Source organism: Suricata suricatta, chromosome 15 (genome assembly GCF_006229205.1).
Source record: "Suricata suricatta isolate VVHF042 chromosome 15, meerkat_22Aug2017_6uvM2_HiC, whole genome shotgun sequence".
NCBI lineage: Eukaryota > Metazoa > Chordata > Mammalia > Carnivora > Herpestidae > Suricata > Suricata suricatta.
The window spans coordinates 69,340,354-69,365,003 of record NC_043714.1 but is presented as its reverse complement, the minus strand read 5'-3'; the positions used below and the strand labels follow the sequence as shown (position 1 = coordinate 69,365,003).

The following is a 24,650-nucleotide window of genomic DNA, read 5'->3' as shown; positions in this document are numbered from 1 at the left end:
AAATGAGAGACCAGTGAGTTTATCAGAATGGAAAGAATAGCTCATGTGGGCAGAGTTGAGGTGCTCTTGGTCCAGTCGGCCTGTGGCTTTGCCTACATAGCGGGCCCTGTGTTGACCGATTCCAGTTCCAGGGAAGGAAATCACATATCTGGCTTCTTGCCACATCATCGTGGGCTGAACGTGTGCCTCAACAGGGCAGTTCTGCTTATCCCACAGGAAGTGTTTGGAAGTGTTCTTCGCCCAGCTTGTGATGAACTGGGATCAGTCTTGCTGAAAGGCCACAGTCGAGTATACACCTTCTTTATTACCCAGAGGGTTTCAAGGCAGGGAACATAAATGAGTGAAGGGGATCCCACGCACCTTATAACAAGGTTCCTTATTATAAACAAAGCAAGAGCATAAGTGGGGTGTTGGAAGGCATCTGACCTTCAGCCTCAGTCCTAGGGACAGAATAAGGGGGTGGTGAGCCCTGAGGACCTGGAGGGTTACATGCCGTAACCAGAAGGGGTCATTGTCACTCTGCTCTGTTGTTGCTAATTTGAGGAATCAATATCCTCTGTTTCCGGATAGTCTAATCTGTCAAGAAAGGCCGACTATCCATATGTCACATGAAAAATAAGGATATTTTTGAAATGGCTGAAATGTCTTTAAAACTGTGTGAGCCAAGGAAAACACCGGTGGACTAGAACAAGCACATGGGCCATGAGTTTCTGATGTCTGCTTTAATTCAAGAGCACTCAACCGGAGACAGGCCAGGGACGCAGCAGGAGTCAGTAGCCTATGAGAGAGAAACCCAGCTACCTACAAAGTGCCTGATGCAGTGGCTTTGTGCAACAGCCAGGCTCCCTGAAGACTGTCTTCTACGTAGATCATAACTTGCACCAGCATGGAGCTCATGCAAGGCACATCTCAACCCCGTTCTCCACCAGTGTCCTTTTTCCCATGATTTTCCAGATTCAGCATCTGTTTGGAACAGATATTGATACCCAGTGTGTAGGATTTCAGAGAGTAGACAACCCCACCTACCCCACCCCACCCTACCCCACCACACCCCTTGGAGTAGAAGCTCTTCATCGTAGTCCAAACTAAAAGCCTAAGGACTACAATTTAAAGGCACTGAACCCTCAAGGCACAGTTAGCTGATGTATTAACTTTGACCCAAAGCCTCCTAAGACAGCTTCCTATCTGGCTTCAGATATCTGCTGCAGAGAAGTTAGGACACCTTCTCTGCAAAAGCTGCAGGCAGGAAAATGCTAGCTTTTCTTGACTCAGCACCAGAGTTGAGCGGGCCTCTTCCAAACTGCATAAGCATGAACATGGGAACGATAACTCCAGGGACCACGGCCCGCTCCACTGAGACAGCCCGGCAAAGCAAAGACAGATACAACAATCCTATAGACCTATTGGCTCTTTCCTAGGAATGAACCATATGTAGCCAGAACATCGACATCAGAAATCGAAGACCAAAGCATGATGGGGAAGTTTGTGAAAGTCGAAAGACAGGTAGGTCTTTCCTTTTCCTCACCAAAAAAGAAAAAAACTCAAAGCCTATAAAATTTATTTTCAAATGTCATTTTTTTTCCATCCGGAGGTATCATAGTTGAGTATCTACCATTCAGAAAAAGGATGTGTATGGAAGTTAATTTCTGATTTAGCATTTATTGGCTCAGTGTCATGTGCAAGTTCATTAATTGCGCTAAACCTCAGTTTCCTCATCTGTAACACTTCATAAGGTGGCCTCCCTTCATAAGGAGGATTGAGTGAGTTGGTACATGTAAATTGTGTCAAAGAGTAGCCAATGCGCAGTGGACACTCAGCAAATGTAGCTGCTATTTTCACGTGCCTCAAGGTGCTCCCTTAAGAAGTGATAGTTCCCTTCCCCACATGTCCTGTGTTCCTAGTCCGTCTCTCAGAGTCCGGGTCAGTGTGTGGCCCATGCAAAGGGGCCTGAGTGGGGCAGGCTCTGGGTGTGCTCAGTCAGGGCAGAAGGAAAAGCCACTCACACCCAACGCCCCATGGAGCTCACCTCTCATTTCCGCAGCAAAGGGCTTCTACCAGAGCGCAGTCCATTCAAGGTCACACTGGATAAATGGCATCGACAGTTCCCACTGGGATCCCCACCAACCCTCTTATTTTATTCATTACCCCAAGTTGGATTTGTGCAAGAGACACAAGAGGAAACAAATGATTATTCCTTCTTGGCATATCAACAATTTTCATTAAAAATTTTTAACTTAAGAATCTCAGCTCTTCCATTTTTCACCTCTGTGACCTTTGACGAGCTGCTTCCTCTCTTGGTGCCTCTCTTTCCTCACCTGCAGAACAGGGGTACTCTCGGTCTTCACCTCCTAGGGTTGTTATGAAATGAAATGAGTTAATAACGCTAATGGGCATCAAGCAGATCAGGTGCCTCCTAGCTGCTCTTAGTCTGTTACTATCAAGGCTTGGATACCATGTCAATCCATATCTGGTTCCATCTCAACTCCTATCTGGTTCCTTGCTTCCTGGGGCAGGGTGTGAATTGCTGGGGAGAGAACAGTCACCAACCCCACATGCACATGCGCACGGGAGATGCACAAGCTAGAGTTGGCTCCCGGTTTTGCAGGTAGGAGCAGAGACAGCTCACCTCAGGGCAGCTCACATGCCAAGGCCCCTGTAAGGACCTTCAGCTCTGAGGGGCACAGCTCTTGCTACCCACTGCCCTTGTATCTCTGTTAATACTGCATGTAGGAAGAACAGATGCTCACAACCCACAGGTTTCTGTCTAAGCGAATGTTTGCAAATCAAGAACTCACGCTCCTTGACCCAAATGGCAGCAGCAAGGCCACCTGCTTCTTGGGTAAAACTTGTCCCCAGACCACTTCTCTGGTTCCAGCCTACCCTTCCCACAAAGCTCCTGCCAGGTGGTTTACCTGCTCGGAGCTCAAAGTTAGGAGGTGCGAAGCAATTCACTGTGTTGGGATTAGGATTCGCAGGAACCCTCTTGCTTTCCAAGAAGTAAATGCCGCGGTACTTCCTCCCGACTGGCCACGAGTCCCGCCGTGGAAAGGCAGTGATGCCCAGGTCCATGTGTTTTTCAGGTTCATGACATGGGGAAGAAACTGGACTTTCTCGTGGATATGCACATGCAACACATGGAAAGGCTGCAGGTGCACGTCACAGAGTACTACCCGACCAAGGGGGCCTCCTCGCCAGCTGAGGTAGAGAAGATCGAGAACAACAGAGATTCTGGTTTGAAAACCATCATCTGCAACTATTCCGAGACGGGCCCCCCCGAAGCCCCCTACAACTTCCACCAGGTGCCCATTGACAAGGTCGGCCCCTATGGGTTTTTTGCCCACGACCCAGTGAACCTTCCCCAAGGGGGACCTGGTTCTGGAAAGGTCCAAGCGACACTTGCCTCCTCAGCAACACCGTATGCAGAGAGGCCCACCGTCCTGCCCATCTTGACTCTTCTCGACTCCCGAGTGAGCTGTCACTCCCAGGCTGAACTGCACCGCCCCTGCTCAGATTGGGTGTCCCCTCGGCAGAGACGGAGCATCACGAGGGACAGTGACACGCCCCTGTCCCTGATGTCGGTCAACCACGAAGAGCTGGAGCGGTCTCCGAGTGGCTTCAGCATCTCCCAAGACAGAGATGATTACGTGTTTGGCCCAAATGGGGGGTCAAGCTGGATGAGGGAGAAACGCTACCTCGCCGAGGGTGAGACCGACACGGACACAGACCCCTTTACACCCAGTGGCTCCATGCCTCTGTCATCCACAGGGGATGGGATCTCTGATTCCGTATGGACCCCTCCCAACAAGCCCATTTAAAAGGGGTCATGGGCTGAGTCCTCCTTGTAATGTAGACAGACTTTGTATAGCTTACTTGCTCTCACACCCGACACTTACCAGTGAAACCACCAGTGGCTGCGTCAAACACATGCATGTGCGTGGCGGCCTCCCACCCAGGCAGGGGCTTCTCATGGCCTTCTTCCTCCCCAGGCACCACAGTGAAGCCGCTTCCTTTTAAGCATGGTTTGCATGACTTTACAATATATAAATCGTACCGCTAATCTCTTCTAGGATACACATTTATCTGCTGTTCTTACTTTAATCATGATCGGACCAGTACGGGGAGAAATTATCGACGAGCCGTGCTATTTGTCTGTTTGGGTTTTGGTTTGGTAAGCAGGGAATGTAGTTTAAGTTATTTCTCGAACCACTGCCCCTTTGTGTAACACAGTTCAGTGATTAACTCTTTTCTACAGCAAGCAACTAATTTGCTTGGTAAAAATGCATTGTGTATCGATGAGGTGGCCAACTGAGCTAAAACGCGAGGTAAGGCACAAGATAGTCATCACCTATCCAAAACCAAGATTTTTAAAAGTTATTGATTAAGGAAAAACTAGCAAAACCATCTTAAAGCTCTCAAAGGGACCTCACTTGGTCTGCCATTGTCTGGTATCATGCCTCAGTTTCCTCATCTGTGGTAATCCCAAGTGTAGCATTTTGAGTGACTTATGTATTGACGGGGAGAAAATACATACACATGCACACTCACACACAAGTTCAAATAGTTTCCAATTTATGTAGCCAAAGATAATGAAATGTACCAGAAGTAGGGTGCCCCTCTGGGCAGGAGCTAAGTTCAGTGCCTTCAAAATGAGGTTTCAGCTCACATTCCTCCCCCTGATACTTGTTCAAAATATCCATCTCAAATGAAAATTGGAAACCAGAAATTATCTGGTCCAAGTTCTCCTTTGTAGACATGAGAAACCTTTGACTCCTGTAGAGACACACCAGGGTTGGTCCTTCGTCCCCTGGAGATCCGGGAGTCCAAGTCTAGTCAGATGACTCACTCCACACCCTGGTCTCCTCCTACCACACCATTCTTCCCTTTATACAATGGGATCCAGAAATTGTACCAAGACACCTGTCCTCTGTGTCGTGTGGAAAGCACCCACAACACAATTTATCCAGCAAGAGGGGGCTGTTTGCTTTTATTGCAAAATGTGTTGCTTGATGCATTGCATTTTGGATCTAGAAAAACAAAAACACTACAAGCAAGCATCAACCTTTATTAATATGCAAAAGGGTAAAATTTTCAGAATTATCCAATTCTACTCCAGATTTTTTAAACCACACGTAGCCATATGATTAGTCATAGTGCAAGCAGACCCCCCGAGAGCACTGCCCTAGTGAAGAAGTATTCCATATTAAGCACAAGCCCTCTTGTGGCCTCTTATGAGATGTTACCACTCTTTGAAACACTTTGATGGAACAAGGTTTCTGTTAGGCTTGGGCTGGATTCACTAAATGACTGCCACAATGTCGCTGTCTCCCTGTTATCCCACATCTAAGCATTGGTTGTGGGTGGTTACCATGGTGGCTGTCAAGATGATCAAAAGGGCCTAACCGTCTACCTGCAAATGCCACTGATGTTCTCCTTACAGTCTCGTCAAGAGCTGCAGTGGCTGTGGCAGACAGCCGGTCGATGGTTTCGTCATGACCTGATGCAAGAATCTGGTACTATGTTAGAACTAGGGAAGAACTAGTTTCTCAGAGATTGGCTCCTTTCGACCCCCCTGTCAACAGGTACCGTGCAAAAGACTCAGAGTACAATAATAAGGAAAGTTTGGTCCCTGACTTGAGCAGTGCACAACCAAAGCCTGTAGTCTTTGGCCCAGGGCAGGCATTGTCAGAAGTAGATGGGATTGTGCATGGAGAATCTCACAAACAGGGTGGTGTTGACGTTGAGGTCTGAGATGAGAAAGACACAGAAATGATCATACACTTCAGATATGAACCCCCTCCTCCATGGTGTGCCATTTGACCTTCTAGCACTCTGAAGGGCAAAGGGAATACATCATGTGCATGAAAGGGCCATTGAAGTTAATGACCTAAGATACCCTGTGCCCCTTCCTTAGGGTTGGTTCTTGCTTCTGACCTTCCTGGAATCTTTTACTACAAATGATTGAGCTACTATCATCTAACACACTACTATGGTTTTCTTTATGTACATGAGTTATATGAAAAAAAAAACCTGGAGAGTCCAACTCTCTACATATGCACCAATTATTTTTACCTACCTTATGAATGAATATTTTTGCAGAAACCGACTGGCCTGAGTATCTTACAAATAGATGCATTTGCCAGGAACTCAATGGCATCCTCAACAGGACAAGTGACACTTTCTCATCCTCAAGCTAAAAATAGTTACCATGGATCCAAAGTCAGAGGACTGCCTTAGGTTCTTTTAAAAACCTACAAAGGATAAGAGCTTATATTATCTCTTAAACCACAGGAGGATAGCCTAGCCTCGTCTGCTGGGTCATGAGGCCAGGATGACAGGGACTGGGTTTGTGTCAATTATCATCGTGTCTCCAACATGTAGTGAACTGTCATTATCAGTGTAGACAAATATAAAACATACTTTTCATGAATGACTACATGATAAGACTTTTTAAAAAGCCATTCTTTCCCATCTAAAAAAGAAAAGAGAAAGAAAAGATCTTCTGGAATATTCTGCTTTGCTATCCCTTTTAAAAAATAGTCATTCCAGAAAAGCAAGCCAAGTCTGTTCAAGTTGTCTGCTCACAAACCACATCATCATTATGGTTGGCATTGATGAAGCAGAAATTCAAGGTGTAACGTTGAACTTAAGTTATGGGGAGAAACAACATGTGCTTCCACAAAGACCTTTTTGTCAGACAAAACAACAGCCTGGTGGAAAAGCCCAGCAGAACTGGCTAATAACATGGTCCAAGATTTTCCTATGTCAGATACACCAGTAGCCCCAAAGCTTGCCAGGGAAACTGCAATAGTTTTAGCAGAAATCATGAAATCATGACAAATTAATTCAATTGTGAAAACTAGCAGAATATCATGAAATCATGGCAAATTAATTCTATTGTGAAAACTAGGAATTATTTCAAGTGGAACCTAATCCCATTATAGGCATTCAGTCTATGTGTGTCATACTACGATATATGAACACCTCAAAAGGTCATTTTTTAGCAGAATCAAAATGAATGAGATAAATATATCTTTGAAATGTTAGGTGAGAGGTGATCCTGTCAGGCTGAGGAGAAAACAGTTGAGATCAAGTGTGTGTTTTAACCATCAAACACCAGCACACAAGCAAACACAAACAGTTTAAGGGAAAAAAAAATTGTGAGAGGCAAAGAAAACCCATCAAATTGAGAAAGTTCTATTCACTGACTATTCTCTTTTTGGAAACTAAGAGCTTGGACTTCGTAGACATAACATTGATATAATAAAGCTCTGGCTTCAATGAAAACATCTAGAAAGCACCAAGATATACTATAGTTCAAAATGATCTAATTAGTCAACAATGAATGTATTATGCCTTGCCATTTTTGTGCAAGGCAGTTTCTAGACACTAAGTTGAAAGAATAATTACTTGTAGAAAATCCTAATATAATAGGATATACTCATAATTTGCAAGACCAGTTCTCCTAAATCCATGCCACTCTACGGAGAATGTAATAAGAACATTAATTTGTTTACTCATTTACAAGATTTATGAAGCACTGCTGTCTGCTAGGCACTGTGCAACACACTGGAAATTCAGAATTAAGAAAACAACAGTTTCTGCCACCAAAAGGCTAGGAATCCAGTGGTCTCAAATACTGGAGGTCCCTACAAATTATGTCTATCAGGAATGGAAAGTATATGACTTTATCCCTGAAGACAACTGTATGGATAGGAACACTTCTTCATGTGGAATCAGTGGGAGATTGAGGAAAGTAAGAGCAAGAATTCTCCATCAAAATGATAATGATCTCATCAGCTCAGGGAAGACTGAGTGAGTGGTTGAAGGACTTTGAGTTTGGGTTTAATGTGTTGGGCTTTAGAGCTCCAGACAAGCTGGATACAAAAGAAGCTTTAGAGTATTTTAGAAGGTCCTTGGGGAAAAATCAGCTTTCTCCTCCTCTCCAAATCCTACAATGATTGAGTCCAGCCAAGAAGCTGGGCTGCCTCCATTTCATTATGTTTATCAAGAGAAGTTTATGGTTCTAGCCAAGACACATATAATTCAAGAGAAAGGTGTCGCTCTGCCTATGGGACTCTGCTAATCAAATTGTCCTGGAGCAAGAGAAGGAATTTGTTCAGTGGTCTAAGAAGTTGACTGCACATTGGACAGTAGTGACAAGCATGCACCCAGCTTCTCCCAGAAGATGCCATGTGGCTGGCCTTTGTTTTCTGTGAATATGCTTCCAAGGCACTTAGGACCATATGGATTTTCTTTGCTTTCTAAACCCAGCCTTCCTTAGTAATTTGCCTCATGTCGTCACTTGTCCTTGGAGGCTTGCTTATTTGGAGATGAACTTTTTAAGACTAGAAGTCCTTTTTTGGCATCCAAATCACCCAAAGTTTCTATGTTACTTATATTTCACTACTCAAAACTGAGCTAACAGTTCCCAAAACAAGGCAGCAGATAGCACCTCACTGATGCCCTGGTTAGAACATGTTAAGAACCAGGCTAATTCTAGAGCTTTCATGGATTGGGAAACCAGCAGTGGAAATCTCAAAGAGATAGGAAGGATCTAAAAATGACCTGGAGGAAAATTTGAGTTTCAGGACACTCAAAAGTGTTCAGCTTTCCAGGTCTATTTTGATTTTCAAGTGAGACAATCAATATATGTATATATATAAAGCCCCTAGTAAAATGGTGGCTGGGGACTCTTACACATGTGCTTTTTCTAATACTGTAAGTGGACAGCATTGTGTCAGTCTTTGGTATTATTTATGAACTCTAAATTTACCCCAGGAAATCTTTTTTTTTAATGGTGTAGATACAATCCCAATTCAGGCACTTTTGCATTTTTTTAAGTACATCTCTACCAGTGAAATGAGGAAGGGCAGGAATGTTGGAATGAAGGTGGCAGGACTGTTGGGTTGCAGTTGACTGGGTTGTGGCCATTCCATTGGACACACAATACCACCTGTTGTACCATCCCAATGCCAAGTAGCAGGAATAATTAAACGTGAAGGAACTAGTGGTTGCAATGAGGAAAGTTAACCAAGCCATGATGTCTGTCAGAAAACACCCTAGCAATGAATGGAGAGTTTCCAGAAGAAAAGTCCAAGCTTACTCAGACTCTCCCCAGGGGGATTTGTTCCCAGCCTCTAACAACCTCAGTTTTGTTATCCCTGTAGGAAAAGTGTGACTAGTAGCTTGCTTTATTATAATCGATGCAAAGAGATACAATTTCACAGATGCTTGATGCTCAGAGTATGAAGAGCCCTTGATCTCCAAGAACAACCACCTCTCTTCTCAGATCAGGAAGCAGAAGCCCAGAGTAAAGGGAGTCACACCAGTCATTCAGTGGCTGAATAAGTGATTGGGCAGCAGAGTGAATCAAGAACTCAGGTCTGATAACTCCTGATCCAGATATTAGAGATCAGACATGGACAGGAAAGTAACAGCCTAGAAGAAAACATTACAGGTGGGCCCAGAAGATGAATGAGAACTTCCTGGCCCACTCAAGAAACTGCTAAACCAGATGCATTGATTGGAACTCATCCCTATGTCTGGAATGTGATTGATCTCATGCCTTGAAAGATGACAAGGTTCCTTCTCCCAAGATTGTGCTGACTCTCAGAAGGCCTGGTAAAACCTACTGCTGCTATGTGCGGTTGAGAGAAGAGATAAGGAACAGCCTCGTGGCCATGCGATCACTCTCTGTCACTTCTCAGACCTCTACCACTCTTCCCCATCCTTGTCCTGCTAAGCCTGAACTGGGTCTGCTCTTTGGCCCCCTCCCCTGAACTCATACAGCTCCAAAGCCTTGCCTCAGGTTGTATCCTCATCCAGAAGAAATTTAACAGGATTCTTCCTTGAGAAAACAAAAGTCTGTAGGTTTGATTTTAGGATATACAATGTGATTTCTTTGGGGATCAACATGACCCCAAGTTATTAGTTCTTCTAAGATGTCTCTTTGCAGTGGGATCTTTGTCTCTTGCTTTGTCCCAGAGCACACCCTTGGTGGCCGTGTCACAATGGCACTCTAGGATTGTCACCAAAAGTTACAAAGAAGCATACAGGATCCAACTTAAGATACCTTACGTTTGCGTAACTGGGAAACTATTTTAGAAAGTAAACAGGCCTCTGTTGGCTCGAATGAGGATTAACATAGTCAGTCTCCACGTATGTAGTGCTTGGGATAGATTTGCCAGAATTTGGTAGGCCTCCTGATAGCCCATGCTAAACCCCATAAAAAGATGTTCAGGTCTCCTGAATCAGTCTGAACCAGAAACTCCTAAGACAAAGTCAGAAAGATGGCAGTAATTTTAGACTGTCATTCCACTTGTCTTCTTAGCCTCTAAATAGCCCTGCTCTGGGGTTTAAATAAGTTTCAGGAGGAAATAAGTCAAAAATGGGCTCTATATAAGAATAACCTGAGTGTGCTTATAATTAAGCAGTCAAAAGCCTGGCCTGGTGCTTAGGAATATATTTGTAATTCCTCTTAGATTTGTCAAATGAATTATAATCTGATGGCCAAGAGGAGTGAAAAACGGAACTTTTTTCTACCAGTGTTCCATTCTCTCCCTCTGCCCACAAGACAGGTCTGGGAAAGGGAGAGGAACTTACCCAAAATGTCTTTCTGAGTGGCATATGATATGGTGATCTCTCTCGACTTCCTGCAGTCCTCACCACAACCCCATGTAGGTAGTGTTATTGTCTCCCTCGTATATTTGAGAAAACTAAAGCTGGGGGAAGGAGGGAGGGGGGGGAAATACATTGCCAAAGGTCACTCATTATAGAAGTGCTGGGTTTGTAACCAAAGCTCATGTACCTTCAAAGTTCATGTCTCCCCCTACCGAGTCTCCCACATGGATGGAAATGCTCCCACATCATGCCCTGTGGTCCTGTACCATGACTTGCCCTCCTATGTCCAGTTGACTTTATAGGAAAACAATAAAGCCCATTGGTTCCCTGGATAGAGTAGTGATCCGGTGTCAGCTGCTCCACTTGGCTATTCAGTGGGTCCTGCCTATCCCTTTGAGTGGGCTCACAATCCAACTGTTAGTGGCAGAAAATAATGCCACATAAATTCTTCACCTTGTTCATGGTGGAAGCTATTAGTTCTTAGAGCTTGGTGTGGCTGGAGATAATCCTGCAAACACCCCTTATTCTCTCCTCTGACCCTAAGCATCTTCTGTCATTGCTTTATCCAAATTCAAATGTCCTTTCTGACTCTGGTCATTTATCTCTAGACTGTACCTTTATGTCAGGGCTTTGACATCCTGCAGAAACACATGAGTCTGCAAAAACATTCTTTGGGAGGCCAAACGCTCAGAACAGTTGTGTTTCTCTTCCTCTATATAAAAAGATCACAGGTCCCAGTGGAAGTCAACCTGATCTGTTAATTGGGCCCTTTTCCTCCTCTGAATACTTTTTCATGTGAAGAGAGAGCAACTCCACCCTCCACGTTCCTCGAGGGTTAAGAATCCACATGCGAGAACAATCTCCAAGATGGATGGCAGCCATTTTTCAAGTGTCAGAGATTTTGCTGTTGGGGACATGAGGCAGGCTCTGCCCCATCTTAAAAATCACCTTAGCAAGATGGGTCTACTTCATCAGATTGTCAATCATTTTATGTTTTCAAGAGAAAAATGCTCTCTACATTGCTTTCAGTGGGATATGGCTTTTCTTCCTTTTTTTTTTTCTTTCTGATGTAGCAGTGATGGAAAACACCAGAATCTGCAGAGCAGATTGATGCTTCCAATGACATGAATCCATTGTATTTTATTTTGGATTGTATTTTCTTTAACCCCCTTAAAATGGCATAGAATTCTGGTGCCTTGCTCCCTGAATTTTTCTCCATGCTACAAGTAGGCTTTCTTCACATTCTGGCTTACACGGGAACACAACTATTCCACAAGTGGCCTTTAGTGCTCTTTATAATATGATTTCCTGTAATTTTTAAACTGTATGTGTAATTTCTATTCTGGCTCTGGCCAATATTTGAACAACTTTAATCAGTTGATTTCCATATATATTATGCAAACACTTCTTACCTGATTTTTTATGTTCTATCTTAAAACAAATACTGCACCACTTATTAATAAATAGACATTTCAATGATCATGGGATAGAGTGTTATTTGCCTCACTGGCAACATGGAGGGACAAGGCGTAAAAGAGGAGACGTAAGCATATTTGTAAATTTGAGGAAAGAAACAATTGAGAGGGAGAGGATAAAGCCACAAGAAAGAAACTATGATGGTGTCAAGCGTGATGTGGATTACTCTTGGATCCACATCATGTGGATCTCACTCCCCAGAAACAACCACTATACAAAGGCTGGAGGTACGATGTTTACTAAAATATTATCCAATCTTCACGGTGTTAAGATATGACAACTCCCATTTTATCGATGAGGAACTCAAAGCTCAGAAACATAAAGAGACCTGACCAAGGTCACCCCCCAATAAGTGGAAGAGTGACAATGAGAATGTAGGACCACTTACCCCCAAGCATTGTGCTACGTGTTTTGTAGAAGCTTCACCTCCTACACCATGTGGGAGGAAGAACAGATGGGTCATTCAGAGGGACTGTGAGGCCATGGGGGAGGAAGTAGGAAAGCTCACATCAGATTGCCTCTCTATTGTCAATAAGTAGAAGAAAGTTTTCTCACAAGAATAGAGTTGGAGTGGGAAACCCTGGGGGTTACTGAACCTTTTGATGCCCTAGTTCATCATCCAGAAAGTGGGGAGTTTGAATTGATATCTGTAGAGAAGTCAGCAAGGGATCTAGCACTTAGCAAATGTTCAATGAGTGACAGCCAAAAGCGGTACCCACATACCAGTTTGCCTTAATTTAGGTTTCCAGAAGAATAGAGACAAGATGGTGGGTTCAGGGAGTTTACTTGAAAAGTGATCGCAGGAAACACAACTGAGAGAGTGCAGACAGTGAACAGGGGGAAGAAAAGACAATAAAGAATGAACCAATACTTCAGGTATCTGGGCTCAATTCTATCAGGAACCTCATAAGAACCATGTGAAATGTACCAAAGAATTATTCCACTTTGCGACAGGAATCTGGGGCATTCATCCACTGACCCCCATTCTTCTATGGCTGAGGGTTGCCCCTGAGGTGTTAAATCTCCTACTCTATCAGGTTTCCCTGTGCTACAGATGAGCAAGCTCCGAAATGCCAAAGCGCTTAGGCAGAGAAATGGAGAGATATGGCCAATGGACATGCCAGCATGGTGCAACCTGTCTACAAAACTACAAGTGAACTCAGAGGTGGCAGAGGAGTCACGGGGTGGGGTGACAGAAACATCTGGTACATAAGACCACTTGAAAACACGACATACACAAAGATAAGCAAGGCTGCCACAATTTAGTCTGTAAGCCAAAGGACAAATTTGAACAACACTGGGCATGCTGGCCATGCCACCTGTGACCATCTTTATTATTGAAATAGTGTCTATAGCCTCCAGGAACCAGGATAGGTAGCTGCTCTTCTGCTAGAAGGTTGTGATCCAGCTGCAAGGTCCACATCAGTCCCCAGAAGTGCCTGTGGTTGACTGCAGTTATGAGAAGAGTATCCATTCTGCAACAATATTTCTCCCCCAGCAAAGTTTACCCACCTCTGGTCTCAGGAAATGGTGTGACAGAAGAGAGCATGAAAATTATATCCCTGAGAAAATCTTTTTACATCTGCAGAAATGGAGCAACTGTGCATTCATAACCCAATATCCCCGATACTCCCAGGAGATGGTTATTGTTCCTACTGATGTCAGCTCCCAACAATGAGCTTAGTAATCCAACTGACCTGGGACCTGGTGGCTCCCTCTCCCTGAAGTCGTGTAAGGTGTCCCCCCTGAGAAAAGCCCAATTGTCCTTGTATCCTGCCTCCACATCAGTTTATCTTCTCATTCTGGGCAGATTAGTGTCAGGCCAGTGGAGAGCAAGGGAGTCAGCAGAAGGTAGAAGAGTGAGAGATGAAATTAGAGAGGCAGCAAATCAGGTCATGGATGGCCTTGTGGGCCATTATAAGGACATTTACTTTCATGCAGAGTCAAATGGGAAGTCCCTGCAAGGCTTTTAGTAAAGAGGTGACTAGACCTGATTTATGCTAAATTCTCTAGGTGCTATGTTGAGAACCCACTAAGAGAAACAGGGGCAGAAGCAGGGAGATTAATTAGAAGCCATGCTGCATTAGCAATAATCCTGGTGAGAGCTTGGGCCAGAGCAGCAGGGCTGGAGGTGGTGAGAAGTGTTTAGAATCGGATATATTTGAAGAGTCGAGGAGGCAAGGTCTCCCGATGAATTGAATGGGAGGTGAGGGCAAAGGAGAAGAATTCAGGATGATTATAAAAATTTTCACTGAGTACCTGGAAGAATCAAGGTGTCATTAACTGAGATGGGAGTAGATTAGGGAAGGGGCACATTTTACAATAAGGACATGAATCTTTACACTGTTACATTTGAAATGCATGTGGGGCATCTAACAGAAATGCTTTGTATGTAGTTGAGTGTGTAGTTAAGGAGATTCTTTGAGGCTGAGGCTGCATCTCTATATCTATCATCTCTCAATTGATCAATCAATCGATCAATTCAACAACATATAGATAACATGGGACAAGATGATATCCCCCGTGAGCAAGTACAGAGAGGAAAAAAGGGACATCCAAGGACTGGACAGTGGATTATCCAGAGGTCAGGGAGATGAAGAGGGTCCAGCAAAGGTGGAGGAGCATAACAGTTGATGAGCTAGAAGAAAACCAGGAAGGCCAAGTGCAGACCTGGTCCTGAGGAGCAGGGGTCTCAGGGTGGCACCAAGTGCTACTGAGAAGATGAGTAACAGGAGCAGTTGGCCATGTGTAGGTCATAGTGACCTTAACAAGGTCAGTCCTGCTGGGATGCTGGTCTGATGCCTGATTGGAGAGGCCTTGAGAGGGAGGAGGGGAAGGGGGGCCTGGAGTAGAGACAGCCCATGATGCCTGTGTGCCCAGTGCTTCCACACTGTTGTGCAGCCATCACCCCATCCATCTCCAGAACACGTTCATCTTGTAAAATGGAAACTCTGTCCCCATTAAACACAAGCTCTCCGTGCCCCTTCCCTCAGTCCTGGCAACCACCATTCTACTCTCTATGATTTTGACTGATCTAGGGACTTCGTGTAAGTAGAACCATACAGCATTTGTCTTTTTGATACTGTGTTTTTAAGTATCCAAAAATGAGGCTCAGAGAGGTTAAGCAATTAACCACGGCCGCATAGCTAGCAAACACAGAAGCAGGACCAGGACTGTGGCTCTTTTTTCTCACCCAGAAGTGTTATTGTTACACAACAGGAATGTCTCCCAGGAATCAATGAAAAGCACAGAAATACAGTCTTCCTAGGTAGATAATGGTAAGAATTATCAAATGTTTGCCACGAACCAGGTGCTGTAAGCTCTTTCCTTATGACCATTCAATCATGGTAACCCTCCGCAAAAGCCACTGTTGGGATCTCCATTTCATGGATGAGAATGGTGACTTTGAGGTAACTGGTCTTCCCAAACCAAAATGTGCAGGCCTGGAGAGTGGAGATCTCCATATGTTTATTCAGAGCTGGGTCCCAACAGCCTGACCAGGTGAAGGGAGTCTCCTGTGTTACTCCTGTAAGCAAGATTTGGACTCGCCCCTTGCCACCAGGGCAGCAGGACCTGTGAACTCCTGAGAAATGCTAATTCTCTGGCCCCAGCCAGGCCAGACTCTGAAGCCCTGGGGCTGGGCCTAGAAGTCTGGGTTTTAACAAGCCTTCCAGGAGATTCTAATACACATGATCCAGTTTTCGAATTGCTGGTCTACCCTCCTTTATAGCTCTGAAATCTTTATCCTGCACGTGTCATTTAAAACCCTGGCCCTTCAGGAAGTTTTCTTGATGCACTTTAGATCAGGTGTGGTGGACCTTTCTGGCACCGTCATACTTGTCTGTGTCCCTGGTCGTACTACATTATCCATGACTCACAGACAGTGAGCTGCCTGAGCAGCAAGAACCAAGAACTGTCCTCTGTTGTGTCCACAGAGCTTAGCACAACACCTACCTGGAGGAGAGCCCACGAAGATTGAGTGAGAAAGGGAAAAACCAATGAGTCTCTTCTGGCATCTACATTCCAAGAATCGTTTGAGATGCAAGCTTGATAGGGCAGAGTAATAAATGACAGGTGATAGGCCCCAAAAATAAAAAAGTTATTATTAAGAGGAGTCCTCTAAGAGCCAAATGAAAAATGAAGGGCGGAAAAACAAACATTCATTCACTTAGTTGTCAAGTCCCTGCTGATTGTCACGTCTCTGTCAGACTCCATGGTGGGAACCAAGGGGCAGGATGCTTGAAGTACGAGGGGACCTGCCCTGAAGGCAGGCACAGCCTACTGAGGGGGATAGACAAGTGAACAGATCACCCCAGCAGAGCAGGTAAGACAAATACTAATACAATCCCCTTAACAGGAGGGGTGGTATCCAACAACGCTTCCTGGTGAAGGAGATGTCTGAGATGGAGATAGAAAGGACTAGGTGAAACTTATGGTGTGGGTAGGTGCGGGGGGAGGGGAAGAGAGAGGGAGAGAGAGAATCCCAACTAGGCTCTGCAGTGTCAGTGCAGAGTCTGACACAGGGCTTGAACTCACAAACTGTGAGATCATGACCTGAGCCAAAACCAAGAGCTGGTCACTTAGCCACTGAGCCACCCAGAAGCCCGAAGACCTATTTTAAAAGCATGAATTAGATCATGTCTCTCTTAACTTAAACTCTCCCATGGCTGTTTCAAGCAGCTAAATTAAATCTCAATCCCTTACCCTGTCCTATCTCTCTAGCAACATCTCATGCTACTTTCTCCCTTGCTCCTAGCCTTCCAGTGAGAGTGTAGCAGGAGGAAAGGTCCATGGAAAGGAAAGCAGCAAGGACACAGTCTGAGTAAGAACCCCAGGCTTCCTGCTGTTGATGTAGTAGAAGGTATGAGGTCAAGCGTAGCAAAAATAGGATAAGAAGGGGGCCAGTGTGTGATTGTAGGGAACACTGCATGGGTCAGCTTAGCACACCCAGGTTCATCTGAGAGGGGACTAGGTGTCCTTGAAGGCAGTCATCGTCAGTTTTGTGGTCTGGGAAAATCACTTGACTTCAACTGTGGTATCATCCAACATGGTAGCCACCAGTCATGTGTCGCTACTGAACATGTAAAATATGACTAGTCCACATTGAGGTATGCTGTAAGTGCAAAATTCACACCAACTTTTGAAGACCTAGTGCGACTCATAGGTCTAACAGGAGAATAGGGGAAACCTAATGGAGGACCAGGGGGAGGGGAAGAGGGAAAGAGAGTTGGGGAGAGAGAGGGACGCAAAACTTAAGAGAATATTGGATACTGAAAATGAACTGAAGGTTGAAGGGGGAGGGGGAAGAGGTGGTGGTGATGGAGGAGGGCACTTGTGGGGAAGAGCACTGGGTGTTGTATGGAAACCAATTTGACAATAAACTATTTAAAAATAAATAAATAAAGGACATTACTTGAAAAAAAAAGAATACCTAGTGTGAAAAAACTCAATAATTTTTAATATTGATTTTAACACTGAGACACTATTTTAGATATACTGTGTTAACTAATGTACATTCTTAAAATTAATCTCACCTGATTATTTTTTAATTTCTAAATGTGGCTACTAGAAGACTTTAAATTGTGTGTGTAGTTCACATTACCTTTCTACTAGACAGAAATATTAGAAGATGGATTAAAAAAGAGAAAGACCAATAAGGAGGTTTTATCAAAGGCCTCACTGAAGAATCAACTTATTCATTCATTCAATAAATATTTATGTCAAGCATTGCACTAGACCCTGGAACATGGTAATGAATATGGCAGAGAAGGGCCCTGATCTCAGGAATATGATATCTCTGGCAGGGAAACGGACCATAGAGAATCAAGCCAATAAATAAACAGAATAATTAGAATTTAGAATGATAAGCAGAGTAATTACAAGAGCATCCTTTGGTGAGGCACCCAATTGTAGGCAATATTTACACTGATAATTGAAGATGAGGAAAGAGCCAGGAGGGCCAGGGAAGAGCATTCCAACCAGAGAAAATAGCCAGTGCAAAGTTCCTGGAGCTGTCACTCCAAGGCTATGAACAGGGAAAAAGTGCTGAGTGATTGTAGCTAAAGACTTAGGAAGAGGGCATCTATGTGAGCCCTTGTGGGTTAGGGTAAGGAGGTGGAACTTTATTCTAAGTACTGGGAAAGCTTTGGGCGAATTTTAAGCAAGGTCATGACCTGATTTGATTCATGCTTTAGAAAGATTTCTCTAATCGCATATTTATTATCCTATTAACATGAAATGTCCAGAAAAGGCAAATCTACAAGAATGAAAAGTAGATGCTTTCCTGCAACTGGGATGGGGGAGGACTAACTGTAAATGGGCACAAAGAGTCTTCCTAGAGTGACAAAAATTGACTTGAAGCCATTGAATTGCACACTGAAAATGAGAGGATTTTAGTAGTATTTGTGAGAAACAAGCCCACCAAACCAATCAAAGGAAGGATGGGGAGACTTGGTGCACAATGAAGGGAGGCTTCAATCAACATTCTTGCCAGAGCAGGTGTCTGATGGACAGGCATACTCGGGGCAGTTACAGCAGACAATTTATCTCCTAGCATGCAAGTCCCTCCCCTGGTTCCTCATTGGCTGAGCACTACAGAGGTTACAGTCTTACCCTGACATCACCTATTCCCACGTAAGGCAAAAAGTAAGCTGATTGGAACAAACATACATTCCCTGAGGCAACGCAGAGACTTTCAGTCCCTCCTCCCTTTGTTCTCTGGGGCAGGCTATTGCAAAGCCCACAAAAATAAGCCAGAGAAATAGAGAGGGGAAGAAAACCAGGAAGTGAAGTGTCTAAAGGTTTGGGACTCCATTGTGGGGGGGGGGGGGGGGGCTTGTACATATTTCCAATGGGTTTAAACCTGTTAATTAGACAGACAGCTTTTATTTGGTATTTCAGAAAATGAGTCCTCTCTCTTACATCTCACACTATGTCAATTTTACTCCAGCAAAGTTGTTTAAAAACAAGATATCTCTGGCGGATATAAGGGGAAACCATTCAGGGAAGCAACAGAGGTAGGAGGGTAACAAGTTCAGGGGAATTCCAACAGCTCAGATAAGAAAAGTCAGCCTTGAGCTTGGGTGATACCAGTGGAAGGAATATGATTCTGCAGGTTCTCACTGGCAGAAGTTGGCAAACCTTTTCTATAAAGGGCAAGAGAGTATCTCAGGCTTTGTGCTCCATGTGTCTCGGCCACAACTCCTCAACTCTCTCTTTTTAGCACAAACACAGCCCCGCAAAGCATGCAAATGAATAAACATCGCCATGTGTCAATAAACCTTCATTTGTGCATACTGAAATGTGAATTTCATATCGCTTTACACGTCGCGAAACACTCCTCTTCTTTTCATTTTTTTTCCCAATCATTTAAAACTGTAAAACAGGGATGCCTATTTGGCTCAGTCGTTTAAGCTTCTGACTTTGGCTCAGGTCATGATCTTGCAGTTTGTGAATTCGAGCCCTGCATCAGGAACTCTTTACTGTCTGCACAGAGCCCACTTCAGACCCTCTGTGCCCCTCTCTCGGTCCCTACCCACCCACCCCTCTCTCTCTCAAAAATAAATCAGCATTTTAAAAAATAAAATAAAATAAAACTATGATACCATTTTAGGCCTTAGGAAAAACATGCAGGGAGCCAGGTTTGCCTTCCCGCTGCCGGGCACCTGCTGACATTGACACATGGTGCTCCCCCGTTTCTTCAGAAGACTTCCGCTGGCCTGCAGGCCAGGTGATGCTTGGCTAACAGACCTTTACAACAAGAAGGGAAAATCATCACCTAGTGATCCTGTTCTGCTCCTTCAGTACACGTAATTACTGTCAGAAGAGGCTTCCCATCCCACGCTGAATCGCTGCATTGTCATTCTGCTCACGGAGTCTATTCAGCTCTTAGCAGAGGCATTTTTTTTCTGATGGGGTTGATCCTGTTTCATGGCCCTGAGTTCTTGGTAGGATTATTATTTCTTTCTTTCTTTCTTTTTTTCTGAAGGATTTAAAGCAAAGTTATCAAGCCTTCCCCCACCCCCATCCTGTGGATCTTTCACTAAGAACTCATATAAACCCCATAGCTCTGACTTAGCTGTTAATCTTTCTGGCTGCTTAAAATCTTTGAAGTCATTTATCCCACTCAGGAGACAGGTAAGTCATATTTTGTAGATATTTTTAAACCCTCTGGCTTCCTCTCTTTCCCAAAGCATGAAGCCAGATAAGGAATGCTTCTGCTATAATTCCCAGGCTCTGGGCTCCTGGTTGCTGAATGATAGGAGAGAAGTTTCTATCACCCAATCTCTACATTGCACTTAAGCTAAGACCCCACCCCTTGATCACAGTCTCTTTCGGGTTTTTTTCCCAGTAAGCTATTGATTAGAATCTTAATGTAGTCATCAGCTGTAAAGATGGCTCGTCCTCACATCTGTGATAAAGGAAACATAATCTTTAATCCAAAAAATTGGAATGAGGTTAAATGAAGGCGCTAAAAAAGGGCTGGGAGCAAAGCAACGGCTAAAAATTATACTTTCTTAGTCAGTGGCCCAACAATCACAGGCTTTGGTAGAGAATCAGACTTAGGGCTCCAGTCCTGGCTCTTCAGCCGTGCTCTGTTGGGCCAGTTGCACATTCAAGTCTTCCTCTCCTCAAACTATAAAATAAGAACAACAACTAAGTAAGGTTGCAACAAGGACTAGTGAGTGACCATGTGTGGAAGTCCTAGCCTATCAGATCGTCAACAAATAGGAGATTCTTCACTTCTTTTTCTGCATTGATTGTTCTTTTATTGATTTTTAAAAACTTTTTCAATGCTTATTTATTTATTTTGAGAGAGAGAGAGAGAGAGAGAGAGAGAGAGAGAGAGAGAGAGAGAGAGAAGGGGCAGAGAGAGAAGAGAGAGAATTCCAATCAGGTTCTGTGCTGTCAGCACAGAGCCGGACGTGGACTCCATGTCATGAACTATGAAACCGAGAGTCAAATGCTCAACCAACTGAGCCACCTGGGTGCCCTTGCATTACCTGTTCTTGAAGAGGCAGGATCTCACCTTTCAGTGTTGTCTCCCAGCCCTAGGAGCTGACTGCCTGAGCATGAAGCCTGCTACCACTCAGCAGGAAGGACCTTGGGCAAGTTGTCCAACCCCCTAAGCCTCTGGGTCCTCCTCAGGAAGAGGGAGCTGACACTTTCCCTGGCAGGTTGCAGAGTGAGTGGACCGTAATGTACCGAGAACCGTGTAGCTCTCACTGCCGTTGGCCCCAACGAGATAGGACTTCCCTGTGAGTTTCCCCGTCTTCCCCGGGCATTGCAATTACTCTGTATCTGACTGGGTATCTTTTGGCTGCAAAGGACAGTGAAAAAGGTAGGTTTACTCGGCCCGCCAAGCTAACCTTGGTGGATTTGTCATCCTTGTTAATTGGGGCAACACGATGTTTAATGAAAGCTCCAGCAGCTTTGGTGCCCCCATTTACATTTTCCAGCCCCGGGACTATGGCCCATAATATGCAGACATATTGTGAATTCACTTGACAAGGCTATTGGCCAGGTTCCTGGCTCACTCGGGCACAACACATTCACAGCCTTTATCCCAAGAACATGACTGGATTTCTAACCCCTTCCACCCACCAGAGCACTTTGAAATGATCAATTCTGTTTGTTTATAACATCAGGCCTTTTGTGGCACACAGAGATGGTATTTAGAAAGGAGGATTGTGGGATAGAATGTGGTGAAAAAGGAAACAGACTTTTTTTTTTAGTTTATTTACTTATTTTAAGAGAGAGAGCATGCACATGCATGAATGGGGAAGGGGCAGAGAGAGGGAGTGAGAAAGAGAGAATCCCAGGCAGGCTCCACACTGTCAGTGCAGAGCCTGACACAGGGCTTAAACTTATGAACCATGAGATCATGACTTGAGCCAAAATCAAGAGTCGGACATTTAACCCACTGAGCCACCCAGGTGCCCTCAAGGAAACATGCTTTAGTATCTGAGAGACTGTGGTTCAAACCCACTGCTCCCACTGAGGAACTATGGGACCAGGAACAAGGGTATTCTACCTCTGGTCCCTGGGGCCTGTTCTGGTATGATGAGCATCTCAGTGTCTCTCCTACAGGATGCTTGAGAAGGTAAAATAATGGAAATAATGCCCCAAGATGGAGGGCCCATAAATTATATTGTTGGAGAGGGGAAAAAATTCTTTGCTCTACCCTCTTAGGTTCAGTGACAGGACCATGCATATAGAACTGAACAAGGGTACAATAACAGGAGCAAACTTTATGTCATATGCATATGACAGGCTTCATAGAAATGAAATGAAAACGCTAAAGAGGTGATCAGGCCCTGAGGCTTACAAATGACTTCAACAGAAGGATGATAAATTTGTGGGGAAGTGACAAGGAAAGGAAGAGAGTTTTGAGCTCCCAGAGTGCTAAAGGGTGGGAAGCTAACCTTATGGGGAAAGAAATGGAAGATGATTATTCTATTAGAGCTTCTTGATGGAGGCCCATCTTGGCATGACTTTCCGACTTTTCGTGGTCTTAACAGCCCAAAAATCCCAGGCGGAGCAGATTTATAATAGTCCTCATTTTCAGAAGTTTCTGTGCTTTGTCAGATAAGGGAGACTCTGGGGAGGCTTGGACCTGCGTCTGTTCATTCTGGGTGGCCTCCGGTGGTGTATTTGGGAACAGCGTATTCTGATCTTTGTCAATACATTACTACTGTTGTCCTATTGTTACCTGGTTAGTTTTCTGCCAACGTCACTGAAGAAACAATTGTCCAATAATGGCCATGAAGAAAGCACTGAAATGATAACTTAGTTTTAGGATACATTTCAGGACATCTAATTTAGTCTTTGTAAGCCATCAGCTTGAGGATTGTATCTCTAACCAAATGGGGAATGCTGTCTATCTTGTTTGCTAATAACTTTTCCGTGCCATTGCTTTCATTTGCTAAACATGTACATGGGACTTCCTCTGTCCCAGACACTGTTCACTGTACTTTACAAATCACATGTTTTAGTCCTCCTGACAGCGCTGGGTGAGGAAACTGAGGCCCGGAGAGGTTCGGCCACTTGCAGAGCTAGCAAACGGCAGAGTCTGGAAGCAGACTCAGGCTGGCAGGCTCGAGGGTCTGAGCTTGTAACACAGATGCCATGCAGTCTGTGTTTTTGAGAGAATGGAGGTTCAGGGACTTGACCCAAACAGCACTAATCAGTAGCCAATTTAAGAATAAAATCAAGTCTTTCTGATCTAAACCCAGCTCTTCCTCCTGCCCTATGGTGTCCCATCATGGCCCAAGCAAACAAGGGTGGAGTCAAGGGAAGCTTGACCTCCCTAGTTGGGCTGGAAGGAGAAATCTAGCCAGCTCTGATTGTATAAGCTGCTAGGTGGAGAGAGCCCCAAGAACCACTGCACACAGCCTGGCTCTCTCCCCAACTTCTCAGTTTTCCTTTTCGGGGTCGGATGGGACTGAGAACAAAAAGCAGATTAGATGGGGCACTCAACAATGTGGAAATTCTTGAGGCACCCGGCTGGCTGTTAATTAAGCATCTGACTCTTGATTTCGGCTCAGGTCATGATCTCGTGGGTTATAGGATCGAGTCCTGCACCAAGTTCCATGCTGAGCCTGGAGCCTGCTTGGGATTTTCTCCTTCTCCCTCTGACCCTCCCCACAAGCTCCCTCCTTCTCTCCTTCCCTCCCCCCTTTCAAAAAATAAAAATAAATCTAAAAAACTAAAATAAAAACAATGTGGAAATGCTTGAAAAGTAGAGAGACTCAGCTGGAAACCAGGGGAGAGATGCTCACAGTTCTCAGCTCACGTGTTCAATCCATGGATTCTGTTTAATTCAGCAGAGAATTCACTGAGCTATTCTGCTGGGTCAGCACCACATCAAGCCTGTGGCGAAAAACAAGTTCTCTTTAATAAAACTCACTGTCTCTCCAAACTAGCGTAGTTCCAAATACTGCCTGAGACACACTTAAGCAATTCTTTATTGTTTATCTCAAATTCATATTTAACTGGGTGTCCTGTATTTTCATTTGTTCAACTTGGCAACCTCACCCCAAACACATAGTTGATGTGGCCAATATAAAAAAAGTCAAGCAAGCAAACAACAACAATAAAACCTAGAGAGAAGGAAAAATGTGTTTTTCTCCAAGAACAAAATCAATAGAAAAACGCATTCTTAAAGCAAGAAGTGTTAGCACGTCTTCTCTTCATAAATGAAGGCAGCCGTTAACGCAATGAAGCTGGAGTAAAAGAAGGGAAATGTATCCATTATGTAGTTGTGGATAATTATTTTTCTACTATAAATTGTATCTGTTCACACCTCTGGTATAATGTGAGGCCTCAGGATCGAGATGAAGGAGGAAGGAGTGGGGGAAGAGAAAAAAGAAAAGAACGGGAAGAGAATGAGGAAGGAATTGAGATTCCTAAGTATCTACCCTATTCAAGTACCAGCCCTATTTGCTAGCTGCCATGTTTCTTCATCTCATTTAATCTGCGGGAAACATCTTCAAGGTCGCTATGACTGTGGTCGTTTTACACGTGAGGCTTAGAGAGACGAAGTCATGTTTGCA

General features: G+C 44.3%; 2 protein-coding genes across 2 annotated transcripts in view; both read left to right on the top strand.

Annotated features, from left to right (window-relative positions):
- KCNQ3 (potassium voltage-gated channel subfamily Q member 3) overlaps window positions 1–12,100 on the top strand; it is a 312,154-nt gene extending 300,054 nt beyond the window's left edge. Inside the window, exons 15-16 of the mRNA XM_029923328.1 lie at window positions 1,419–1,503; window positions 3,081–12,100. Of these exons, the coding sequence (XP_029779188.1) occupies window positions 1,419–1,503; window positions 3,081–3,815 (820 nt within the window). The 3' untranslated portion in view covers window positions 3,816–12,100. The remainder of the gene's footprint in view (window positions 1–1,418; window positions 1,504–3,080) is intronic.
- A 12,497-nt stretch (window positions 12,101–24,597) lies between these two features.
- HHLA1 (HERV-H LTR-associating 1) overlaps window positions 24,598–24,650 on the top strand; it is a 35,301-nt gene continuing 35,248 nt past the window's right edge. Inside the window, exon 1 of the mRNA XM_029923327.1 lies at window positions 24,598–24,618. Within this exon, the coding sequence (XP_029779187.1) occupies window positions 24,598–24,618 (21 nt within the window). The remainder of the gene's footprint in view (window positions 24,619–24,650) is intronic.